Below are 23062 nucleotides of genomic sequence, written 5' to 3' on the forward strand. Positions count from 1 at the left end.
CTTCTTGAAGGGCTGAGCAGGAGTTGCACTCGAAGGAGGAACAAGAGAAGAAGAAAAAGCTTGAAGAGGAGAATCGGAGGAAGTTGGAAGAAGAGAATGAGAGGAAATTAGAGGAAAAGAAGAAGAAGAAAGAAGGTCAGTTGATGTTGCTTGGTTGGTTGTGTTAAGCAAGTTAGTTTTGCAAGTAAACTTCCATCAGAAACATACTTTCACAACTATATGGTGACGAGTATTGTTTCGTTAATCAGTTTTTCGCGCACAATTGTCTGGTTTCCAGTAGTGAGACACTTGTTTTGCTTACCATGTACTTCTTGAACAGGAAATTAAGATAGTGTAAAAGTTTCTGATATACCCGTAATAACTTTTTCGCCTTCTCGAGGACAGATATTCTCAGTTTTTATGTCAAGTAGTTTTCAATAGAGCTTCATGACATGTCGATTTACTTGTTTAGTGGCGATGTTTAAGGTAGACGATGTAAAAATCATCACCAATTAAAGAGATATACTCAATCGTATAAACGATATAATCATGTGACAGCGATTTATCTCACACCTGACTATTTTTAGAGTGAACGAAACTGAAACTACGCAAAAAATGCACGGACCTTGTATTCTTATAATAAACTCATTCCATGTCCTGCCATGCCCACCGGCATTCATGAATTGAATGTTTCTAAATATCATGAACACAAAACAGTTTCCTTCTAAGTTGAACTATACAAAAAAATAGTAGCAAAAATGTCCAAGTTCTTTTACATAATAATAATAATATTACGATATATCGTAAATCGTCTATTCGCAGTATCGAATTGTCTGGGTGATTTTTGGAAACAGTGAAGCTCTAGTTTTCAAGTAGAATGTTATCACTGTCAAAGTTCTATTAAGAAATACGCTGAATAACATGTCCAAGTGGGACACCGGCGCCAGCAGTTTTTGGTTCACCGTTTTTGCTGTAAAAGTTTTCACTGTAAAATGGGTGTGTGAATTAATGAATACACTTTTCTCATAAGGAGCACTGTCTGTGAGAGTTGAACTTTGTGTGAGCAGTGTTCACTTTGTGATAAGTGGAATGTTAAATTATTTGCGCTTTACATTCAATTAACAGGTTGTTATCCAGGCTCACAAGTAGCTGACATAACAACTAGAAGGTTGATATTTTAGATAGAAAATTATTATAACACTTAAATTGAGTGTTTAGGTCGAATTTTAATTATCAAGAAACTTTATTATTGTACTAAATTATGTCAGTAGTCTAATAATAAATTTCCAGGAAAATTAGCATTTTTACATTAATAAAACTCCTGTAGTGTAACCACTATGGGGCGATAATTTAGGGGTTACCTTTGTTCAAGGTCATGTCTCATATGCGGCATACTATCTTTTTATATATATTCGTATTCGGGTAGTCTAGTGTGCCATGTGACAGATCATTAGATGTAATAACTATGTGTACAACTATTCAGAAATTCTGGAAGGTGGTCGATTGGCACAGGTGTTAGTGTTGGGCTACCAAGCCGAATGTCATGCGTTTAAATCATGTACAAAGCAATCTTTTAACCTGACCTTCACCTCTGGCTTTTTACAGACAGACAAACAAGTCAATTATAGTAAATATTTTTTAATTGTAGTATAGAACTAGGTGTACTACCCGGCGTTGCCCGGGTAATAGAAAAGTCTTTGGACAGAAAAGTGATTTGTATTTGACAAATAACCACATTTGTCATTCTAACTTTCAAACTACATATCATGAGAAAAGTGTGTCGTGTAGTTGAAATAAATTAAGCGAGAAAATAAAAACAACTGTAAAGGTTTTCAAACTTTGTCAAACAACTGTAACTTTCAAACTTCATATCATGAGGAAAATGTTGTGTGCAGGTCAAATAAATTTTAAAAAATAAAACAATTATAAAATGATTTAAATGTAAATGTGAAAAAATTAGCAAGTAATAGCTAAAATAAATCTGTTTTGCTACAATTACAATAAAAGATGATTCAGTAATGATACAATTAATACGAACTGAGAAAACAAAATAAAAATCCTGAACATGTTGAATTAATAATACTAATTCTTGCATAGAAGTGTGTGTGCGCGTGTGTTTGTGTGTGTTTGAGTTTGTTTGGGTTTGTGTGTATGTATACAAAAGATTACTGTTCCAGCAGAAACTATCTATCAAAACTTTGAATATGACGATATTGGTACCTCTCGAAACTGGTACAAATGTAAAAATGAGATATCGTACTGTCTTTGTCTGACCGAACGGAGAGAGAATGCCGAGGCGCTTCTTACAGAGATAATACAGCTACCCGCGTTAAAAGAATTGGCCTTGACCGCGGATATAGCAATTGAACCTCACGACAAACCGAAAATAGAAGTTCAAGACAACACGAAAAGCATCGTGTTTCATAGAGTTAATAAAATTCATAGAGTTTCAAATAATACCTCATTTAGCGTGTGCATACGCTATATGGTATATGGTAGTGTATTTGATCAATACGCCTTGTATAGCTCAATGGTAGAGCGCGTGGATGTAAAACTTGCGGTTGCAATCTCCGTAAGTTCAAATCCATAATAATGCGGAATTTTAAATTCCAAGATTTTAATAGCTCTAGCTGGACATACACAGACAGACACACAAACTTTGAGACATATATTTATAGATTCATGTATACTTAGCACCAAATTGTGACAATGCTTCAGAAGTTCCTTACTATAATGGGGTATTATTACATATAAAAACTCACAAAAATGCATTCTCGGTGAAAAAGTGGTAGAGTTGGAAGGGGTAAACTGTTCTCACAGGCTGTGTTTCCAAAAGTAATTTTTATCTTAAAAATAGTTTAACAACGATTTGTATCGATGAAATATTTTTGTTTAACTAATGAAAATGTGCTCTTATATGTAGTGTTGTGTGTAGGTATTTCCCTTGTGTGCAGCATTTGTCGACTATTCATGCCTCCAAAAACATTGACTCACTAACTTGATTAATGAATAGCTCTCGGAAAAATTTTTTGGTTTAATCAACACTCAAACAGAATTCTGATCGAAACAAGTTAATAAATGATACCTTGTATTATATAGACACGCTTGTTTGACTGTTTCAGAGAACAAGTGGTCAGTCTTCGAAGGCCTGGATTTTAGCTCACCAACTGCTACTACATCTGTACCTGGAAACCAGAATAGTTTTAACACATCTTGGCAGAGCACGTCTACAGAAAAAGCACCTGAGCATGCTGCATCTAGCAGCAACTTGTGGGGTGATGCTTCACAAGCTAGCAGTAGCGCAGATCCTTTCGCTGACAGTTCTTGGGGAAACTCTACTGAATCATCTAATAGCGCTTGGGGAAAGTCCGCTGATTTTGCTTCTAGCAAATCGGCAAAACCTGTTGCCGACTCGGGAGGAAAAGGTTTGTGGGAAGCGGCTAGCAATACTCAGACTACGCAGTCAACAAGCCTCTTCAGCGGAGCGACTGATCCGTTCTCAAGCTCGGGTACTTCTGCGGCTCCTCTCATTCAACCCCCTCCTAAAACCCCGACTAAGAAAGTAACAACTTTTGGAGTAACGGCACCTAGTCAAGTGACTGTAGATGCTGCTTCACCAGTGTCAGCTGCAAAGGAGTCAACGCAGAGCCGAACAAGAAAAGTTGAGATATATGAGGTATTATATGAATTTGACGGGAGAAGCGCGGATGAGCTGACTATTGGGGAGGGTGACAAGGTGAAGGTTTACCCTGATGAGCAGGAGTCGGCAGAGCCAGGCTGGATAAGCGGTTGGAAAGGGGAAAAGGCTGGCATTTTTCCAGCTAACTACGTAAATAAGCTTAGGGACGTGTATGAGCCGGTTTCAACCAATGATGCGGCTAAAAAGAATACAACAGGAAGTGCTTCCGCTATGTCAAGGAGGTAGGTAGATGTTGTTATGGAGGTGTAATGGCCATTTCATTGCTATCTGTTTACCTAGTTACTAGTAATGGTTTCAAAGGCCCTTCGATCATAGATGACTATTACTACACGTGCATTACATTACTATTACTACTGTATGTATAGGCTAGTCACAAACAATCATTATTTTATATATTGTGTCTACCTTAAATTTATAAAAAGTGGCACAAAAATGTAAGAAATTTTAAAGTCAACTCAATCTATGGATATATAGAGCGGTGATAGTCTGTGGTTGACCTTATTTGTTGCGTATATATAATATATATATTGCATGTAACATTGTTTATAAAACCACAATACAATCGTTATGCAGATATAGGGTCAGCGCATGTGTACATAGACAAAATTTCGGTGGAATGTGTGCTCATGGCAGAGATGAGTAGATTTACAGTAGATGTCCAGTATGTTTTCACTTTGTCAACATATAATATTTGTAATAACAAGATTATTTGGTATTTTAAATCATGAACAGATCTAGTGGTAGCATGAAATAATGAAAAATTACAACCCACCGAATTTGAGTTTCTAGGACCTAAGTATTCTTTAGTTTCTTCTAAAAATTTTTTATCACATTTGAGGCATTCCTCGTTGTTGTAGTTTATATTAAATACTAGATGAATGCCCGGCGTTGCACAGGTAATAAGAAACAGCTTATAAACAGTAGCAGGTAACTTGAGCTGGTAACTTGTCTAAATCATTAACTTGTCTACCATAATACTTACGTTACTTATACTTATTTGTGACGTCATTTTGCACATATTTTTCTCCTGAGTTGTTTAACGGCGATCAAGTTGTGTCGATTTTAATCTTGGATCATTCTAATAGTCAGATCACCTCAAGCATGGAAAACAATTGCAAATGATGGAAAAATATCAATACTTTCCGATAAAATCCACTAAAATTTCCTGCAAGTTCATCTTTTAATACATGAGCACACAATTCTTCAATATATCACCTGTATTATGTGATTATATTGATATACATGTATAATACGTGATTATTATACATGTATACTCATGTGGTGACCATATACCGTATGTGCAGCGCTTGCATTGTGGCTCTACTGCCAGGGTGAAGTATTGCAGCTCACTAGCCTTACCATATCGGCAGCAGTTTTGTGAGGCGCTCTCAGAGTATTTTTAACCAATTATAAGTACTCATAGCCGTATGTATCGGGTTCTTCATAGTGAGTCAGCATTTGATGAGGTGAGGTCATCACCTACACCCGAGGGTGGGAATCCTGCACCGGATGGACTGACTGTCAGGTCTCTTTATCAATGGAGGGCCAAGAAAGACAACCATCTTTCGTTTGACAAGGTATGTTATGTTATATTGGTTTCAGCTCCTCGATTGCTTACCATAAAGTAACTGTGTTTAACTGATGGCTCCTCACATAGGGCGCAGAGATAAAGGTGCTGATGCAGCAAGACCTCTGGTGGCGAGGCTCACTCCCCGATGGACAGGAAGGCTGGTTTCCTAAATCTTATGTGGAACCGATAGAGAAAGCTTTCAGTGTGACGGTACAGCCACCAGTAGCAAAGTGAGTCTAAACTTCTGGTCAAGGCCACTACATTGTAAACTAATTGCTGCACTGGGAGGCATGATATCTATCTGGTTCATAGGTCTACCTGGGGCTCCTGTTGACTGTCAGTTACAGAGATCTTCGCTACTGTTCATAACATATGTCAGATATTATACATGTAGTAGACAGTTATTGCTATAGCTTTACCTATATACATTAGGTTCTAATGTGAGTATTTGTGTATGTATATATATATATATATATATATATATATATATATACACATGCTACAGACAGTACTGTTTCGGCTATATATATATATATTAGAGCTGCACAATGATCGCGTTAATTTAACGATTAACGCAGTCATTACAAATACACGATTAACTGAGTTGAGCCAATTAATCTTCAAATACAACCGAGGTGGTGATCATGATGTGGTGCCTTTGTATTGTTCAATATATAGCACTAACATAGCAGGTTACCACCATTTAATTTACTAACAAATAAGTATTATGACAAGCAGCACTTTCTTATCAATTATATACAACCACAATTATTTTGCACTCAACTATGAAACCACAAAGTGAGTCGCTAACATTAAACTTGTTTATACAATGCACAAGCACCGTGCCGATCCAGCCGTAAGCGGCCAAGTAGTTTAACCGTTCAACATGTTTCTAGGTAATAGCAAGAAAAGCGATTTCTGTATTATTTAATACATGTATCTCAGTCTATTTTTTGTTTATTTTAGAAAGACTTTTTTAAAGTAAATTCCACATGTATTTTCATTTTTCAAAAAATCACAATCATATTTCAGCTTTAGAATATAAGTGATATAAGATTGACACTTTATTGGAACATGAAAGCAGAAAAAATGTCTTCCATACTAGCTAGCGCATTTCCGTACGTTGTTGGAAGTGTAAACAAGAAAGCGAAGTGCACTACATGCCAGAAAGAATTCGCCTACTACCACAGCACATCATCATTAAAAGATAATGTAACTAATTCTCATCCTACCGCACAGAAATCATCACCAGCTGTCGCAGACAATACTTACTACTACTGTCCCCTGCGAGTGGCTATTCTCTAAAGCTGGCCTTATTGTACGTAGGAAGAGGGTATCTCTTTATTCGGATAATGTGAATAAACTGTGCTACCTCAACTCGTGGCTAACTTAATTATAGACTTTCATAGACTGTTTTCATACTTATAATAATTATTACATTGTAACTTATTATATGTACGTTGTACATAATATGTACTCCTGCTAACAATTGTCTCAAATATAATTAATTTATATGTACCTGTATTATTTGTTTTTGAATATGCAGGTTTTTGCTAGATTAATTCTAAGATTAATCGAAGATTAACTGGTTCATACCAGTTATTAATCGCGATTAATTTTTATAATCGTTGTGCAGCTCTAATATATATATATCCAGGATAGCGTTAGTAGCATAGGAAAGCATTTGCAACATAGCGTAGCGTTTTTAGGATAGCATTTGTATATATACATATGCTAGCTGTACAACCTGACGTTGCCCGGGTAATAAAAAAGTCTTTTGACAGAAAATGTATTTATATTTAGCATATAACAACATTTGCCGTTCTAACTTTCAAACTATATATCATGAGAAAAGTGTTTTGTGTAATTGAAATACATTAAGAGAGAAAATAAAAACAACTGTAAAGGTTTTCAAACTTTGTCAAACAGCTGTAACTTTCAAACTTCATATCATGAGGAAAATGGTTTGTGCAGGTCAAATTAATTTAAAAAAAATAAAACGACTATAAAAAGTGTTTAAATGTAAATGTGAACTAATTAGCAAGTAATAGTTAAATTAAGTCTGTTTTGCTATGATTACAATAAAAGATGATTTGGTAATGATACAATTAATATGAACTGAGAAAACAAAATAAAAATCCTGAATATGTAGCATTAATAATAGCGATTCTTGCATAGAAGTGTGTTTATAAAAAAGGTTACTGTTCTACCAGAAGCCATCTATCAAAACTTTGAATATGACGATACTAGTACCTCTTGATGCCTCTACAAATGTAAAAATGAGAGATCGTACTGTTTTTGTTTGACCGAACAGAGAGATAATGTCGAGGCTCTTACTACGGTGACAGTATAGTTGTTCGCTTGAGAAGAATTGGCCTTGACCCCAGATATAATAATTGAACCTTACGAAAAATATTTCGTAGCAGGGCATCATAACGCGTGGCCGCATTAGTAAAATAGTCAGCGTGCGCTATAGCTATATTTATAGCTGGGCGCACCTACACACCAACACTAAGAAATATATAGATAAAGATAAATAGCGACAACAGATTGTTGCTATTTCAGATATCAATATTTGTTCCTTTCAATAAAAAAAAGGTAAACGACGTGTGACAATGATCAAGTCGAAATACTAGTGAAACTGGTTAGGGGACAGACAACTTCTCTCTAATTCTGAGCGATAATCTATTGAAGAATATGTTAATAATTTAGTGCATGTACTCAGCGATGATGATCTTTTTTCTGTGTCTGATGTTTTCACTGGATATTTTTGGTTTTTAAATATGTTGAATAGCTAAAACCATAGATATAGTAAAAGTTTACTATATCTATGGCTAAAACGGATCAAATCACTGTGGTCTCCTTTACCAAGCCAAATTTTTTGAGTTGTCATACTTCCATTATTCCATTTGTTGGATGCTGTTGTAATTGTCACAAGAAATTTTATATTACTATGGGAACTTCTCGTGTTTAAATGTCACACAAACAAAAAATGTTGAATTTATCATTTTTATCATATCCAAACATGATGACAACTCAGTCGGTTCTTCACTTTACAGGTTTAGATGAACCTTGTGTAGGCAGTAGTAACTGTGTGTCGACAGCATTTTATTGCTGCATCATGTGAAAGGCAGACCAGAAATCAAATCTAAATTTAGTTGTAGCTAAAATCAAAAGAGGAAAAGTTTGCTGTTTTGTAACATTAAAAATTCATGCTTACACAACTTACCATCCACAGATATTTCCAAAGAGAATGGTTGGTACCTGCTCATCAGGTGACACCATGTAGAGAAATAGGGGCTATAATAGCTGTATCAGAGAGCCATCTCGATACCAATATGCAGTTATAGCAAGCAGTCCAGTTGAATGTACTAAAGGTAGTGAAGCATTAAAGTAGCGAATGCATTTATTTTAGAAATTTTACTTCATCTGAAATTGATTTTTACTGGAAGTTTACTATTCATAAAACATGTTGTTATGTTTGACTCTTTCTTCAGCATAACATTGTTTATGTGTGCAGCAGTCATCATCATGTAGTCAACCAAATAATCAAGCAAACTGTCTGATTGGTCGTAAGTCAGCTCATTTGCTGCCAACATGTGATTAACTTTAAAGTAATTGCTTAGGCTGGCATCAGCTGAAGCATAAATTTCAAGATATTGTATGTGCTTTTGCGTTCAATATAGAGCGATAACACTATACAACCCCTTCACCCATTCAGTAAATACAGAGTTCATTAGTAAACTCACATACCGTAGCATTTAAGTTTAGTTAGCTATATCAATGATGTGTAACTATCGTAAATAACCAGTGATCTTTACAAATTTTTTATTTACTTTCGTCTATAACTCCTACAACCCCCCTTCCCCCACATCAGCAGTGCAACCAAAAATATTAATATCATAGTGCTGAATTTTGTGACCTCACGCTACAAACATTTCACAATTTGTTATCTGCAACCTTTTGTGTTTTAGAGAGCCACCCAATGTCAATTCTAGGCTCTATGACCAAGTTCCAACCATTCAGACCCCGCCAGATGTCAAAGAACAACAGAAAGTGCCTTTAGATTCTTCTCGATTTTATGATCAAGTTCCTGGTGAAACGGCAGGTTCTGACTCGCCAGCTAAAACTCAGGTAGTTCTGTTATGAGTAATTTGTGTCACTTTTCTCAGAGGTGTATTGGTTATGCATTTAGAAAGATGGATGCAGCCAGTGCTGGTGAACATTTGGCCATCCAATGTTATGATCACATTTGGAAATACAGGAATGTTTGTATATCCTCAAGTCTGTAAATTGGCTGATCATTCTGTGAGTGCAGCCATGGAGTGAAACGTGTTGGTTTTATTTGTACTTTTATAGATTTTATCTCTGAGCGTGGATTTTATCCACGCTCAGAGTTGTGCCCTCCTAGCAGGTTTTCTTTATTTTGCATGCACGCGCATTCTTAAAATCTCAACCTCTAATTCTTATCTAGTAGCTGTCTGAACCTTGTCTAGCTTGATTAGTAGCTCGACTACCCTTGTATTCGCAATATTAACTGCGCAGGCGGAGAGGTATCTGGCCATGCACGATTACCAATCAGAAGTTGACGGAGACCTAAACTTCAACGCCGGAGACCTCGTTGTAGTGACTAGCAAGGATGGTGAGTGGTGGACTGGCTCTCTCGGGGGCAAAACTGGCATATTTCCTGCCAACTACGTGACTCAGAATGGTGATGACACGGGTTTGGTAAGTACTTTCGCACTGTGGTTTTTTCTGCATGCAGGTGGTTTGGTTGTCCTTGTATCTCTCTGCCTAAGGTATGTACTGGTATATACTGAATATTCCGCTTCCCCCTTACTTGTTTGTGTGCTGCATCCTTCAAGTATGCTGTTTGTCATGAATTTAGTTCTTTAAATACTTGGCTTCAGCAATAATCCTCGGCTGATGAGGGAGGGGGAGGGGGGTAGACAATAATGTCATGGCTCTACAGGGTTAGTACTGGTCTGTTGCAAGAACAGGCAGCTAATTAAACCTCAAAAGTTGAACTAATCGAATTGGGTTTTATGAGAATGTAATCTCACCACCTTAGTTTAACGAGAAGTAAATTAGCGGTGACCTTGTAGATTATCCTTAAAAACCACGATACTACTCTCTCATTTTATGGGTCAACTAACATTACTATGTACATTGTATGTGCTTATGTCTTTCCTGCCTTTTTTGTGTTATGCGAATAAGCGCAGCTTTTTTGAACGCTTGCTCTACTTGTCAACAACGTCTGGCTTTGTAAGCTGCCCTATAGGAGGTCTGTTTTCACTTATTTTGGTTTTATAAATTCCTACATTTAGCAAATTTAATTTGAATGCTGAAGTAATTTGGCTAAAACAATTAACTGTAAAAACATTGAAGAACTAACAGATTTCTGAGGATTTTCAAGTTTAATTCGGTCTACCATAAAACACAAAAGTAAAAAAAATTGTATTTTAGTAAATTTATTGGGTCTCATCGTAGATATGAGCTACAGACTAGTTTGTCTAAAACCTACTACAGTCATACCTCGACATACGAGCTTAATGCCTTCTGGGACTGAGCTCATAGGGGCCTATGTCAGTTTTCTCATATGTCAAAGCAATATTTCCTATATAAAATAACTAAATACAAATTAGTCCATTCTTATACTCTAAAAAATGTGTTTCGACTTGTAATTCACTGCCTACACTCATAAAGTAACAAAGATATTTAGTGGTTATGAAATGTAACATTACTATGTTAATATTGCATTAACAATGTTAATGTAACATTAACATAGTAATGTTACATTAACTTTGTACATTACTTAGTACTGTACAAAGTAATGTTAATGTAACATTACTTTGTACAGTACTGTATGGAGGTCTAACCTTTAAGACAGACATAGCAGCTAACGGCGGTGTGAGAGAGACTTTACAGCAACACATTCAGTACGCTACAGATGTGTGACTTAACGTAACATACCGTAACATTTACTTTAACTTAAATGTATTCAGCTTACTAAGCACGCACTTGAAAAATAGTCTTTCATCTTAAAGAAACTCAATTCTGGTTTTCATCAAAGTTGCTGGTTTTGTATGTTGTCTTCATTTTAGTTTTTATTATTGTCTGGCTTGGCCTTTTCGCCTCTCTTCCGCTATCACTTTTAGCTGGCCTTTCTAAAACTTTTTCAAGCTGAGTCAGCGGGAAAGGTTGAGCGATGCTGTTCTCATGAAAAGCGTCTCGCATACTCGGCCACCTAGCGGTTGCATCAAGAACTGTCTCGTATGCTTGTATCTCAAATTTGTCTTGTACCTCATGACAGAAACGTTCTCGAAATTTTGTTTGCATTGCATTTTTCTCATATGTTGAGGTATGACTGTACTGAAATATTATTGGAAATGTTTGTTTTGTGTAATAAACTTGTTCAAATCAGATTGTCAAGTTACATATTCAAATCAGAAAAATAGTTTTTGAGTACTTTTGTAATTAATGTATAAAAATTTACATAATAAAAATATTATTGCTCAAATATTAAATTGAGTGCGATGGCGTTAAATCTAGCACAGTCGGTATTCTTACAAAAGCATTTTTTATAACTAATTTTTATGAAAAATGCAACTTTTTAAAAACTATATATTGCAGATTCAGGGAGAAATAAATAGCCCATATTCTTTGCAGTATACATGTAGTTAGAATAGATATCAGAGTGCCACATCTTTTCCTATGTTCCTATTTCACATGTTCCTATCACTTTAAGTTAAAAGAATGTCAAAGGTTAGACACTTTTTCAGAAGTGGAATGATTTACAAAGTTGAAATCGTAGAAGACATTTGGAAACATGACTTATGAACAGAAACGGGTTAAACTAGTACACTGAAAAATGAAATATTTCTAGTTGTCACACTTTTACAAGAGAAAGTAGTTTTAAATCTTGAACGCGATGCATTAAATTATCACTAAGATTGCATTAAAAGGTTGCATAGCTCCTGTAGGATGCTTTACACTATCATATCATATTGTGTTACTCACTGCATGTACACTGTACACGGCATATCACACGCTTCTGCCAGTTTTTGCTATACTATCAGTCGCTTGTTGTCTTGCTCTAGTCATCATTCCTTCATAGTAGTTGCTGTCAGCTTGTGTGGTTTTATTTATCTTCAGCTCATTATGTTTTAGCTTCAAGGTGTGCAGACTAACAATTCACTGCCAGTGCTTCCTAGTCGTCAAAGCACTAGCAATGTAGAATCCCTTCCGCTTGTTTCTAACCACCCCAGTTCTGCCAAGAAGTATCCAAGGGCAGCGCCTCCTACTCCCCTGCTTAGCCCTCCTATCAAAGTATGCTTGTTATCCGCTTCCATGTCCTTATTAAACGCACTTAACAGCGAATACGGTATTAGATTATTTAATAGGACTATTTTAGTTAAAAATATCTAAAAATTATATATGTATCGTTCAGATTTGTTGTATTGGCTATTTGTTAACAAAGCAAAAAATTAAAAACCTGACAGGGTTATTGTATTCATGTGCTTTTTTGAAAAGTCAAATATGCTAAATCGAAATGTTCAAGTTTTTGGAACGCTGGAAGTTTTACATTATGGCAATAACAGTAATAATAATATTATTAATTAGACGTAATGTTTGTTAAAGAAAAAACTGGCAAGATGCTTGCTTTTGAGTTTGTGGCTCAATCGGCCAACATTTTGACAATTGGTCAGAATCATCGATTTCATCTCTCTGGGATACAAGTTTTAGCTTTAGAGGTCAGCTGACATTTAGCTGCAGTTTTCTCGTAGAAAACAGAGGTGCGGGACCGGTTAAGGCATGGTAAAGCACAGCGCCTCACTCTACCTATGGTACACCTATGACAGTCAACGAGTTTTAGTGTATACATGTTTAATATTAAATTGTTTTTGAGGTTCAACTTTACCAAGTCATTCATAGGTTGTAAATAGATATTTGAACTTTCACCATAGAAAAAGCCAGGCAAATTACATCTCGATCTATTCGTTTGGAGTTGTTCTGCTCTGTCAGATGTTTTGAACTAGGCGGTGCTAACTAGTCGATAAAGACATGCTCTTTTTGTCACACGATCTGAAGGCCTTTTGTAAGTAGTGGTGTCACGAATACACTCTTCTCCATCTTCAAATGAGAAATCTTTTGTTTAAGAAATCGTTAATACGCACGTAGAAAAATCAGCCACACATTTATGGCTATGGGATGACTCTGCTGGTGGCTCACACCTCCGACCCTTGTTCTCTCTTTCTCTTTCACCATAATTAGTTTTGGAAATTGTGTTTTATTTGTGGATTAGCCATTCACAAAAAGAAGACAATTTGTGTTTTTAGATTTGCAAGACTTGTTATTTTCATGAACGTAGTAGTAGATCTTGCAGCAAGCCTTCGGTCTAATAGTAACTGTTATTGCCATGACAGAAGCTGCTTAAAAGTTTGCAGGAAGAAACTTTCATAACTGATTAAAATTATGAAGAACTCAGCTAGCTATTAAGTTGTCTGCCAGCAATAACAGGAAATTGATCTGACCAATCAGAGTGCGGGACATGCATTTCTAGCATGCACAATGCCTGTGTGAACTATCCTCGAAATGACCTTGGTGTGACCTTGATCGATCAGCAAGTTTTGGGCTCTTACCAATCATGAAGAAACAAGAGCAAGATATATTATGGAGCATCCAAACCACAGTCGTTCTCTTTTAGCGGTTTCGCTATCATAGCTAGCTTGTAACAATGTTGCTATTAATGCTTGTAGTCATTTGCTGTAGCCTCGAGAGCCCGACAGCAATCCAAAAACCATACCACATGCTCAGCTTTCAGTTTACACAAGTCGAGTCTGTAATGGCGAATGTAAGCCTTCTGCAGCGTGTCGCCTTATCTTCTGCAGCGTGTCACTTTTTGTGTAACTACTAGCTATCTATTAATAAATATTGTCTGCTTCCTCTACATCTAACTAAACTATATGTAACATTGTATGTTTCCTTGTGTGAGACAGCTATGTATTGGCTATGTATCTCTCTGACCTGCAGCCTGTTTATGTCACTCATATAATTTGATTATTAAACCTTTTTAGGTCCTCCGGCTTATATGAGTAGGTCTGCTCCCTCTTGAATACAATGGTTTTAGATATATGTGATTTATCTCCCATGTGTGTAAAGTTGCCATCCATATTCTCCTTACCATATTGCCTCTTCCATTCATCCAAATTCCCTCACGATATTTGCCTACGCTACTATATGGAGCGGCTTATCATGTTTGAGATTTTACACTTTCTCTCGAAAATAGTATTTTGATGCACGAGTTTTGTGAGTATCTATGAGAGAAGTGATAGAACAAGGTCTGTGATTGAAACTCACCTTATACAGGCGGCTAGCTTTGCCCCGTCTCCAACTCCAGCAGCAGCCAGTTCTAGCAGTCCTCCGGCGAAAGAGATAGGTAGAGTAATCGCTGCATACGAAGCTAGTGGGCAGGAACAATTGTCTCTCAAGCCAAACCAGCTGATACATATCAAGAAGAAATCTCCTTCAGGATGGTGGGAAGGAGAGCTCATGGTAGGTCGATTAATAGTACTGCTGTGAGGGCTTGTCAGTAGTACTGTAGGAGTAGTAGTGGTAGTCTGTCAGTACTACTGTAGTAGTAGTAGTAGTGTGCCAGTACTACTGTAGTAGTAGTATGTCAGTAGCACTGTAGTAGTAGTGGTAGTCTGTCAGTACTACTGTAGTAGTAGTTGTGGGATGTCAGTAACTTGAGGCCAACACAGTCAATAATTTGTATAAATAGATCTTTGATTTGATACAACATACTATGTAGTCAGCCCTCAATTTTGTATTCTGGGCAGCACGCTTAAAACTGATCATTTCATTCACAATCATTATTGATTATTTTTAAAAAAATTAGTAGCATGCTTTTCACTTGTTTTTCACTCACTGCAAAGGTGTGCAACTCCAGACAAGGTGTGCAACTTGTTAAAAATTACTTCGTTACCAATACGGATACCTTTTTTCATGTTATTGAATGGAAATATTGTGATGAGACATACCAACCACCATACCTGGGCATACTGCTATGGCTGCTGTTGTAAACACAAACAGCATTTTTGCAAAGCTGATGTAAAAAGTGGCTGCATTGTATTTCATGTTAAATGAACTACCAACTTTGGGGTTATCACATTATCATGGCTCATGTTCTTTTTAGGCCAAGGGACAGAAGAAGCAAATAGGCTGGTTTCCGAAAGACTATATCAAGTTGTTGCCTAGTAGTGGGAGCAAGGCTAACGATCGACCTTCCACTCCTGCATCGGATCTGATGGAGTCTCCTCGGACTTCAGAGGTCATATCATCCGCAGCACTCGCTCAACCAGTTGCTCCTGCGTTAGCAGCCGCTTCAGTAGCAGCACCTGCTCCTGTGGCAGCACCCGCTCCTGCGGCAGCACCTGTGCATCAGGGTAAGCGGTCTTACGTAAAACCATTGTTGTATCTTGCGGTTGTGGCATGAAAAGTGTGTATTATAGCTCAACTGATTGATAAAAAAAGAAAGAACTATACTCATGTTCAGGGCTGTCAATTAAGACTGAATGAGACAGCTATTAGTATGCACAGGATTATGGGTAAGAGTAGCGTTAGTTCGAGTGTGTGTGGGCTCTAAATGAAGCTACAACCAACTTGTTTCATTCAGAGACAATGTTTGTTAGAGACAATAGACAATGTGTAGTTCATACAAAGTATGAATCAATTTCCTATTGGTCCGACATTGCAACCATTGTGACTTGACTGGCAACTATCCATGAGAGTTGAGAGTTGCTCTATCAATATTTAAGTTTTCAGCTCTATTGGATTACCTTCTGAGGCCAGCGATTAACTGGTTTTTTTCTATTTCAATGTGCAAAGATATATCTCATCAACGAACTATTTGGTGATAGATTCAATCTCTTCAAATTCAAGCAGTCACATCGTCTGCAACATTTGCTCAACAAGTTACATCCGCATTGGCAACTATTTCATGGCAGCAAAGTGCTAGCAAAATTGGAACACCGGTACAAGTGGTACTGCACTTAGTACAAATGTACAGGCATATAACTTATGGTCAGTAATACAGTGTACTTTGTACAACTACACTGATGGCTGAAGGCTATAAGCCGTAGGTCGTCAGTAAAATATAGCTTAAGGTCAAGTAAAGTGTACATGGTGCAAGTGTACAACTCCATGTATATAGATTATGGTCAGTGGAATAGTGCATTTGGCAAATTTTTGCAGTTGTATAGCCTTTGGGCAGTGGAAATGTGGATCATGCTGTGTGACGTCTTATTTTGTTTAAAAGACGCTTTCACTCCAGCACCCTGTTTAGTTCAAGAATGTTTACGTGCAGGCAAGGTTCAAGCTTCTTATCCATATACGGCGCAAAATGATGATGAGTTGTCTTTCCAACAAGGCGATATCATTGCTGTTGTGAACAAGGATGATCCGGATTGGTGGACTGGACAGCTTGATGGCACCACTGGAGTATTTCCTTCCAACTATGTACAACACTACACAGAACCATGTAAGCATTGGGAAATCAGAAGTTATCGTCTCTCGTCAGGCTGATGCACTCGTGTGTAGTTTGTAAACAATTGCAATTGAAAGCTATAATGTTGGGTTCTCCTTTCCTTTTACTAATCTCTCTACATTTTTAATCATTGTCCAATGTCCTCATTTATAGTGACTACAGTATGCAATATTTCTCTTTACGATGCTGATTTATAGCCAAAAATGATTACTTTTATTCATTTTTGTTGAAATTAGAAATCTCAAACAATTATAATTTATCATTCCAGTTAGGACCGCTTGCAGAATATTCAAGTCATCTGTCGTCTTTGCATCTGCATCATCTTCCAGCATTCCAGCAATTGTTTATACATCTTAACATGTGTGGTCTAGTTGTAACCTATGAGGGCTAGCCGTAACATGTGTGGGCTGGTTGTAACATGTGTGGGCTAGTAGTAGCATGTGTGAGCTAATTGTAATATGCATGGGCTAGTCGTATTACGTGGGAGCTATTTGTGCCATGTTTGGGCTAGTCGTACTATGTGTGGGCTAGTCGTACCATGTATGGGCTAGTCGTATTATGTGTGGACTAATCGTACCAAATGTGAGCTAGTCGTACCATGTGTGGTCATGACTAGCAAGACTATCTAAATCTTGAACATAATTGAAGGTTTTTCAACATATCTTGATGTGTGACAATATATCCCAGCATGTCGTAAATTAGTTTGACATTCTGAATTTAACCTTTAGCCCAAGGTGTCTGAATACATCTATAGCTCAAGGTGTTTGAATACATCTATAGCCCAAGGTGTCATAATACATCTATAGCCTAAGGTGTCTGAATGCATCTATAGCCTAAGGTGTCTGGATACATCTATAGCCTAAGGTGTCTGAATACATCTATAGCCCAAGGTGTCTGAATACATTTATAGCCTAAGGTGTCTGAATACATCTATAGCCTAAGGTGTCTGGATACATCTGAGTATTCAAATATATCATAGCATCTACCATAAAACCTTTATTTGAACGCCACCCTTATTTGAACGCCACCTCTAATAGAACGCCGCTGTAGGAGAAGGGTTAAAAATACAGCACTACCCTTTTATTGAATGCCACTTCTATTTGGCCACCACTAGAAGATTGATAGTCTCAATCATAAGAACCACACTCTTATTCGGTGTCATTAAGTTCTAAATTTGATCCATTGTTTTCAAATTCATCCATAATGTGGTTTACAATCTGATCTGAAGACTTTAAAGCGTTTTGATGAACAATGAGAAGACTCTTCAGGAATACTTTACGACGTAATAGCAGCCATTAGTATGGCGTAGCGAAGTTCATTCTCTGATTCTAAAGCTTTAGTTTTTTCTTTAAAACTTTGAAAGCGACACCATCGAAATAATTAATAATTTCGTCTGGCTAATATTTTTTTACTCAGAGTAGTTCCTTGCTTAACTCAGTCTGATACTTCGGCGTATTTGAAAAACGGTATAGGAAAAATGCTGAGGCCAGTGGCATTAATGTCGCTCCACCCGAAAGAGAGTGTAAAATATAGGCAACATTAGCATTGCTCCACTCATAAAAGGGTTAAATTTATCTTTTCAAAAATTTGACGAGCTCATCGAAAATTACAGCGCCATCCCTATTTGAATGTCACCTCTAATAAAACGCCGCTATAGTAAAAGGGTTGAAAAAGGATGTCGTGGCATTCAAATAGAGCTTTTACGGTATGTGTGCTGTGGTGTTAAGGTGTGGTGATGTGGTAACAGTATTGTCAAAGTGAGTGCTCTGTCAAAACTGAATAACACCATCTCGTGCACTGTTGCAGCTTAGCTAGTGTTCCTCAAAGGAGAGAAGAAATGTTGGACACTTGCGCAACAGACCGTCTACTTGCTCCCTATCTGCTCACCGAGTATAATTGACACGCTAACTGTACCCCGCCCTTCCTCATCATCAGCTCGTCAGGCAATACGAACAGCCTTGGAGCACTGGCACCCTCTTTTATCCAAATCATTTTAGAGCTTTAATAAACTTCTACAATTTTAAACATATTTAACAAGATTTTTGATTTCATTTTGCCAACAGATTTGAAAAAGTTAGTTGATTTATGATTTAGACAACTGCAGAAATTGTAGGCGCTAATTACTGTAGCCAGGCGTGCCTGCAGTGATGTACACGGTGGGCAGATAGGGATTGCGAGTAGGTAGACAGTCGTCAAGTTGTCTACCCATTCTTCCTTGTTCTATAAACAAATCAAACAAACTGTTAGTCAAAATTTACGATGGTGTTAGACTACTACTTCCAATCCCTATTCGCTACACGTATGAGTTCCTTTCCATCACATTATTTACAGGGTCTTGAAGTTATTATTAATTTTATGGAATCATATCGCATAATATATCTTATGAATGCATCTCATTCGGTGTTTCCTCATTCAATCTTCTGTCTGCCTTCTTGAGAAGACTGAGAGACAATGAGACATGGAGAATTAGGATGAGGCTTCTACCTACCTAGTGTTGAAACATTTTTATAGCTTGACTCATCTCTTCTAACCACATGACAGTTGACTGCTTTAGTTCGTAAACCTATATCTCTACACGCGAAGTTAGTTCCTAGATATGCTGTGTATGTCAAAATCATATGTTGCAGAAAATATTCCCATACCATGTATTTCATTTAATTTGTTTTACAGCGTAAAGGCTTAGCAATAAATATATCGGGAATTACACAACATTAAAATAAATGTGTTACATAAGTATGTAACAAACTAAACTATATGTTACAGATTACATTAATGATAGTAATCAATTAAAAATATGTTTTGTTGGCACTTTACCGTGTGTAGAGGGACACGATGGGGAACATATGTAGTGGGTAGATTCGGATCATGTTGCTATCACTATGATAGATTATGGTAGTTTTGCTTTGACTGGAATATATAAGGGTACAGAATAGTCTAGTAGTGTCTGGTGACAGTTGATATACAGATGTGTGTCAATGCGTCTCCGTGAACTTTGTAGTTTATAGGCTACAACAACCAAATGGCTGCCTTATAACCAATGCATTTAGCATTTACTAAAAGTGCATTTAATTGGATTCATTAGCTGATCATCAATAGAGTAATTACCATGCTTGTCATCTATCGTTGAAATTGGCATGTAGGTGATAACTCCAAGTTTATAGATACAGTTGAGGCTAAACGATTGCTCGAAGCCACAACAATAACAATAATAGATATATTTTACTAGCTTATTAAGTATATTTCTCTATTCCCTCGAGTCTAAACTAAATTAACTAATGTTTTTTTCATTTTCAAGTCTTTCAATTTCTTTTTTAAATTTCGCGTACAAAGCTACAATGTTGTGAGAAACTTGGAAAGTTGTATGTTGAGAATACTTGGAAGATAGAATCAAATATTCATTAAATTACCGTATTCGTGAAGTTTGCATGCTGATGTGACCATGAGTAGAGGTTTGACTACATATAAGGTACGTCATGTGAAATGTACATAACAACGTGTAAGAGAAAATGAGCTGAGACAACGCCGATATTATCAATTGGAATTTTAAAGATGACTAGAAGCTTTTTAGGCTTAGTAACTTTACGAGTGTCTGTCTCACCTCGAGGAGAGTCTGTATGCTCTGATGTCCTTCATCAAATTTTTCGTCAAGTTAAATGTCAGTGAATCATTTGATTATGTAAAATGTGTTCACTTGCAGTTTTGTATTCTACGTACATGAGGGGCAGACATATTTTGGTAGACAATCCAAAACCTGAATACCAGCTTCAATGTTTAATACAGTACTGCTAGGATTAAACATTAAGGCAAATATTTGGGGAATTACAGTGTTTGGTATTGACATCAAATATTCGCTCAGTATTGCATATTGATAGAGTATTGGATAAATTGAAAATTGATTGTTGTAAAATAGTTGGCAGTACCCATGCCTATCTATAATACTGCTAATTTACTCAAAGTTCGTCGTTTGGTGTGTCCAGCTATAGCTATTAAAATCTAGGAAGGAAAGATCCACTACTTCCCGTTCACCAGGTGATAATCTAACCGATTAAGCTACGCGAGATGCAATGAATTTATTAGGCGATATGAATTGTTGTCAGTTAAAATACGCATACGTTAAAGTTAAATACATTGCGTTACGCAACGTCACTACAGCTTGCTCTCACGGCTCTTATTAGTAAGTTTAGCAATACGGATAGTAGCTTACACAAATTAGTCATTGGCGATGTGCCAGGCTAATGGCAAATGGCAGGCAACTAAATTACCCGCCACTGTTTATAAGCTGTTTTTATTACCTGTGCAACACCGGACATTCGGCTAATCTATACTGATAGTGTAAAAGTACCTTCACAAAATATTAAAAATAATGACACCAAATGAAAACTAAATGACTAAAACTAAATGGCACCAAAGTAAACTACATGTGACTTAGTCAATACTAAGTCACATGTAGTTTACTGAAGGGCACTAGGTTGTATGTCACCTGAGAGGTCTATTTGTTGCAAAGGCTTCTTCACACGCTTAAAATTTTCATGACTGATTTTATACTAACACTATAATAATCAGTTTTACTAACCCGCAGATTGTCTTCTCTTTCATTCTGATTGATTTTTTATCATTCCAATAGAGTCTCCGATAAGTTTTTTAATAGTTTGATTTGGAGTGCAATCCAAGCTTTAACATAACATTAGCATGATTATTAAAAACTACATAACTTTTGCTTCCTAAAATTGTCAAAAGGCTTAATTGTTACATAAGCATTTGTAACTTAAAACTTCTGTAAGATGTGTTTGTTTCTCGGCTTATTTGATCAAAAATACCTTTATATGATGTTACTATCATCCATTTGTCAAAATTATTGAGCACTTAAAAGCTTATAATAACTAGCTTTGATCATCTTTGGAATCTTCGTATTTTCAACTTTTTACAGATAGCAAGTATTATAGGTGTAGTATGTAGTAGTCCATGTTCTTCTGAGGATGATATAATGCTTGAATGTCATATTTGCTACACAAATTGCTTTTCATGTGGGCCTAACTAAGCTGATGATACTTAGAGTTGTGTTCACAAGTGTAATTCAACAAAAGGAAACAACTCCTAATCTAAAGTACCTCTTCTTCAAAGATATGGAGGAATTGTACAGGACCATAAAACTGGTTAAATCAGTGATGCCTTTTATTGTAGATTTCTGAGATATCCGCTATGGTTATTTCCTAGATTTGTTGGTAGCTTTTATGTTATGTACATTGACAGTATCTGAAGAAGAGAAGAAAAGACAGCAAGCAATAGCTGAGCTAATAGACACGGAAGAGGCATATGTGAATGATATGTGTGTGGCTATCGAGGTCTGTATAACTCAGCGTATGTTTGATCTAAAGATTGGATATCATTGATTGGGTATCATTTCCTAACGCATTCATGGTATACATTCATTACAACGTTCATGGTATATAACCAAATATGTGCACTGCCCCTGAGGCTAGCTAATCTACATCAGTTTTTGTATCTGTAAATAGCTGAATTAAATCATTGACCATAATTTTTGGTAACGATAACAACATGACTAACAGCTGGTATGTACGTATAACTTTGTTGACATCGGTAATCGTCAACAAAATCATTTTTTTTCGTTACATGCCAAAAGAAATGAAAATACAGATTTCAGGGATTTTGAGGGAGTTGAACAGACGTGTTTTAAAAGTTGGTTATCTAATAGTGTTGTAAAGTAGGGATAGATAGTCAATTGAAGGTTGTAGTAACAGAAAGTTCATAAACTGAAATTTGCGATACCTTTAAAATACCTTAACAATCAAAGAGCTTCTACACTGCTTATAATAAGGTGAACTGAGGAGCATCTGCTTGACATGTCAGTTCATGTGAAATGGTTTAGCCAAGTTTATTGGTTGGTGACCAGACTACTGAATGTGGTTTTTAGCTTCGATTATTCAAATATACGTTTGAAACTCTCTACGTTGTATATAGCCAACTAGATGGCATGTCTTGCAGGCGTTCTATGAGCCACTTAAGGAATCACTCAGCATACCTGAGTCCGAGTTGGAAGCCATTTTTGTCAACTGGAAAGAGTTGATCCACTGCAACAGGAAGCTTATAAAGTGAGTTTGAAGTGGGTCACTACTCATAGATGTATCAGCTTCATAGATTTCATAGTCATATCAGCTGCATGGCACTGAATAATTTAAACTGATGGTTATGTCTATGTTATTGCTGCTATTGTTTTAGCTGGCGGCTCATAGATTTAAATAGTAAT

At 36.6% G+C, this 23062-nt stretch overlaps 1 protein-coding gene across 2 annotated transcripts in view; it reads left to right on the plus strand.

The window, feature by feature from the left end:
• The window catches only part of LOC137404669 (intersectin-1-like), a 53510-nt gene that overhangs the window by 19171 nt on the left and 11277 nt on the right, over positions 1–23062 (plus strand). For both annotated transcript variants that reach the window (XM_068090894.1, XM_068090895.1), the window contains exons 13-24: positions 11–135; positions 3102–3900; positions 5127–5256; positions 5337–5479; positions 9224–9383; positions 9795–9977; positions 12420–12578; positions 14619–14804; positions 15448–15697; positions 16618–16791; positions 22048–22139; positions 22801–22907. In XM_068090894.1, coding sequence (XP_067946995.1) covers positions 11–135; positions 3102–3900; positions 5127–5256; positions 5337–5479; positions 9224–9383; positions 9795–9977; positions 12420–12578; positions 14619–14804; positions 15448–15697; positions 16618–16791; positions 22048–22139; positions 22801–22907 — 2508 coding nt within the window. The remainder of the gene's footprint in view (positions 1–10; positions 136–3101; positions 3901–5126; positions 5257–5336; positions 5480–9223; positions 9384–9794; positions 9978–12419; positions 12579–14618; positions 14805–15447; positions 15698–16617; positions 16792–22047; positions 22140–22800; positions 22908–23062) is intronic.

The sequence above is a fragment of the Watersipora subatra genome, chromosome 9 (assembly GCF_963576615.1).
Source record: "Watersipora subatra chromosome 9, tzWatSuba1.1, whole genome shotgun sequence".
Classification (NCBI taxonomy): domain Eukaryota; kingdom Metazoa; phylum Bryozoa; class Gymnolaemata; order Cheilostomatida; family Watersiporidae; genus Watersipora; species Watersipora subatra.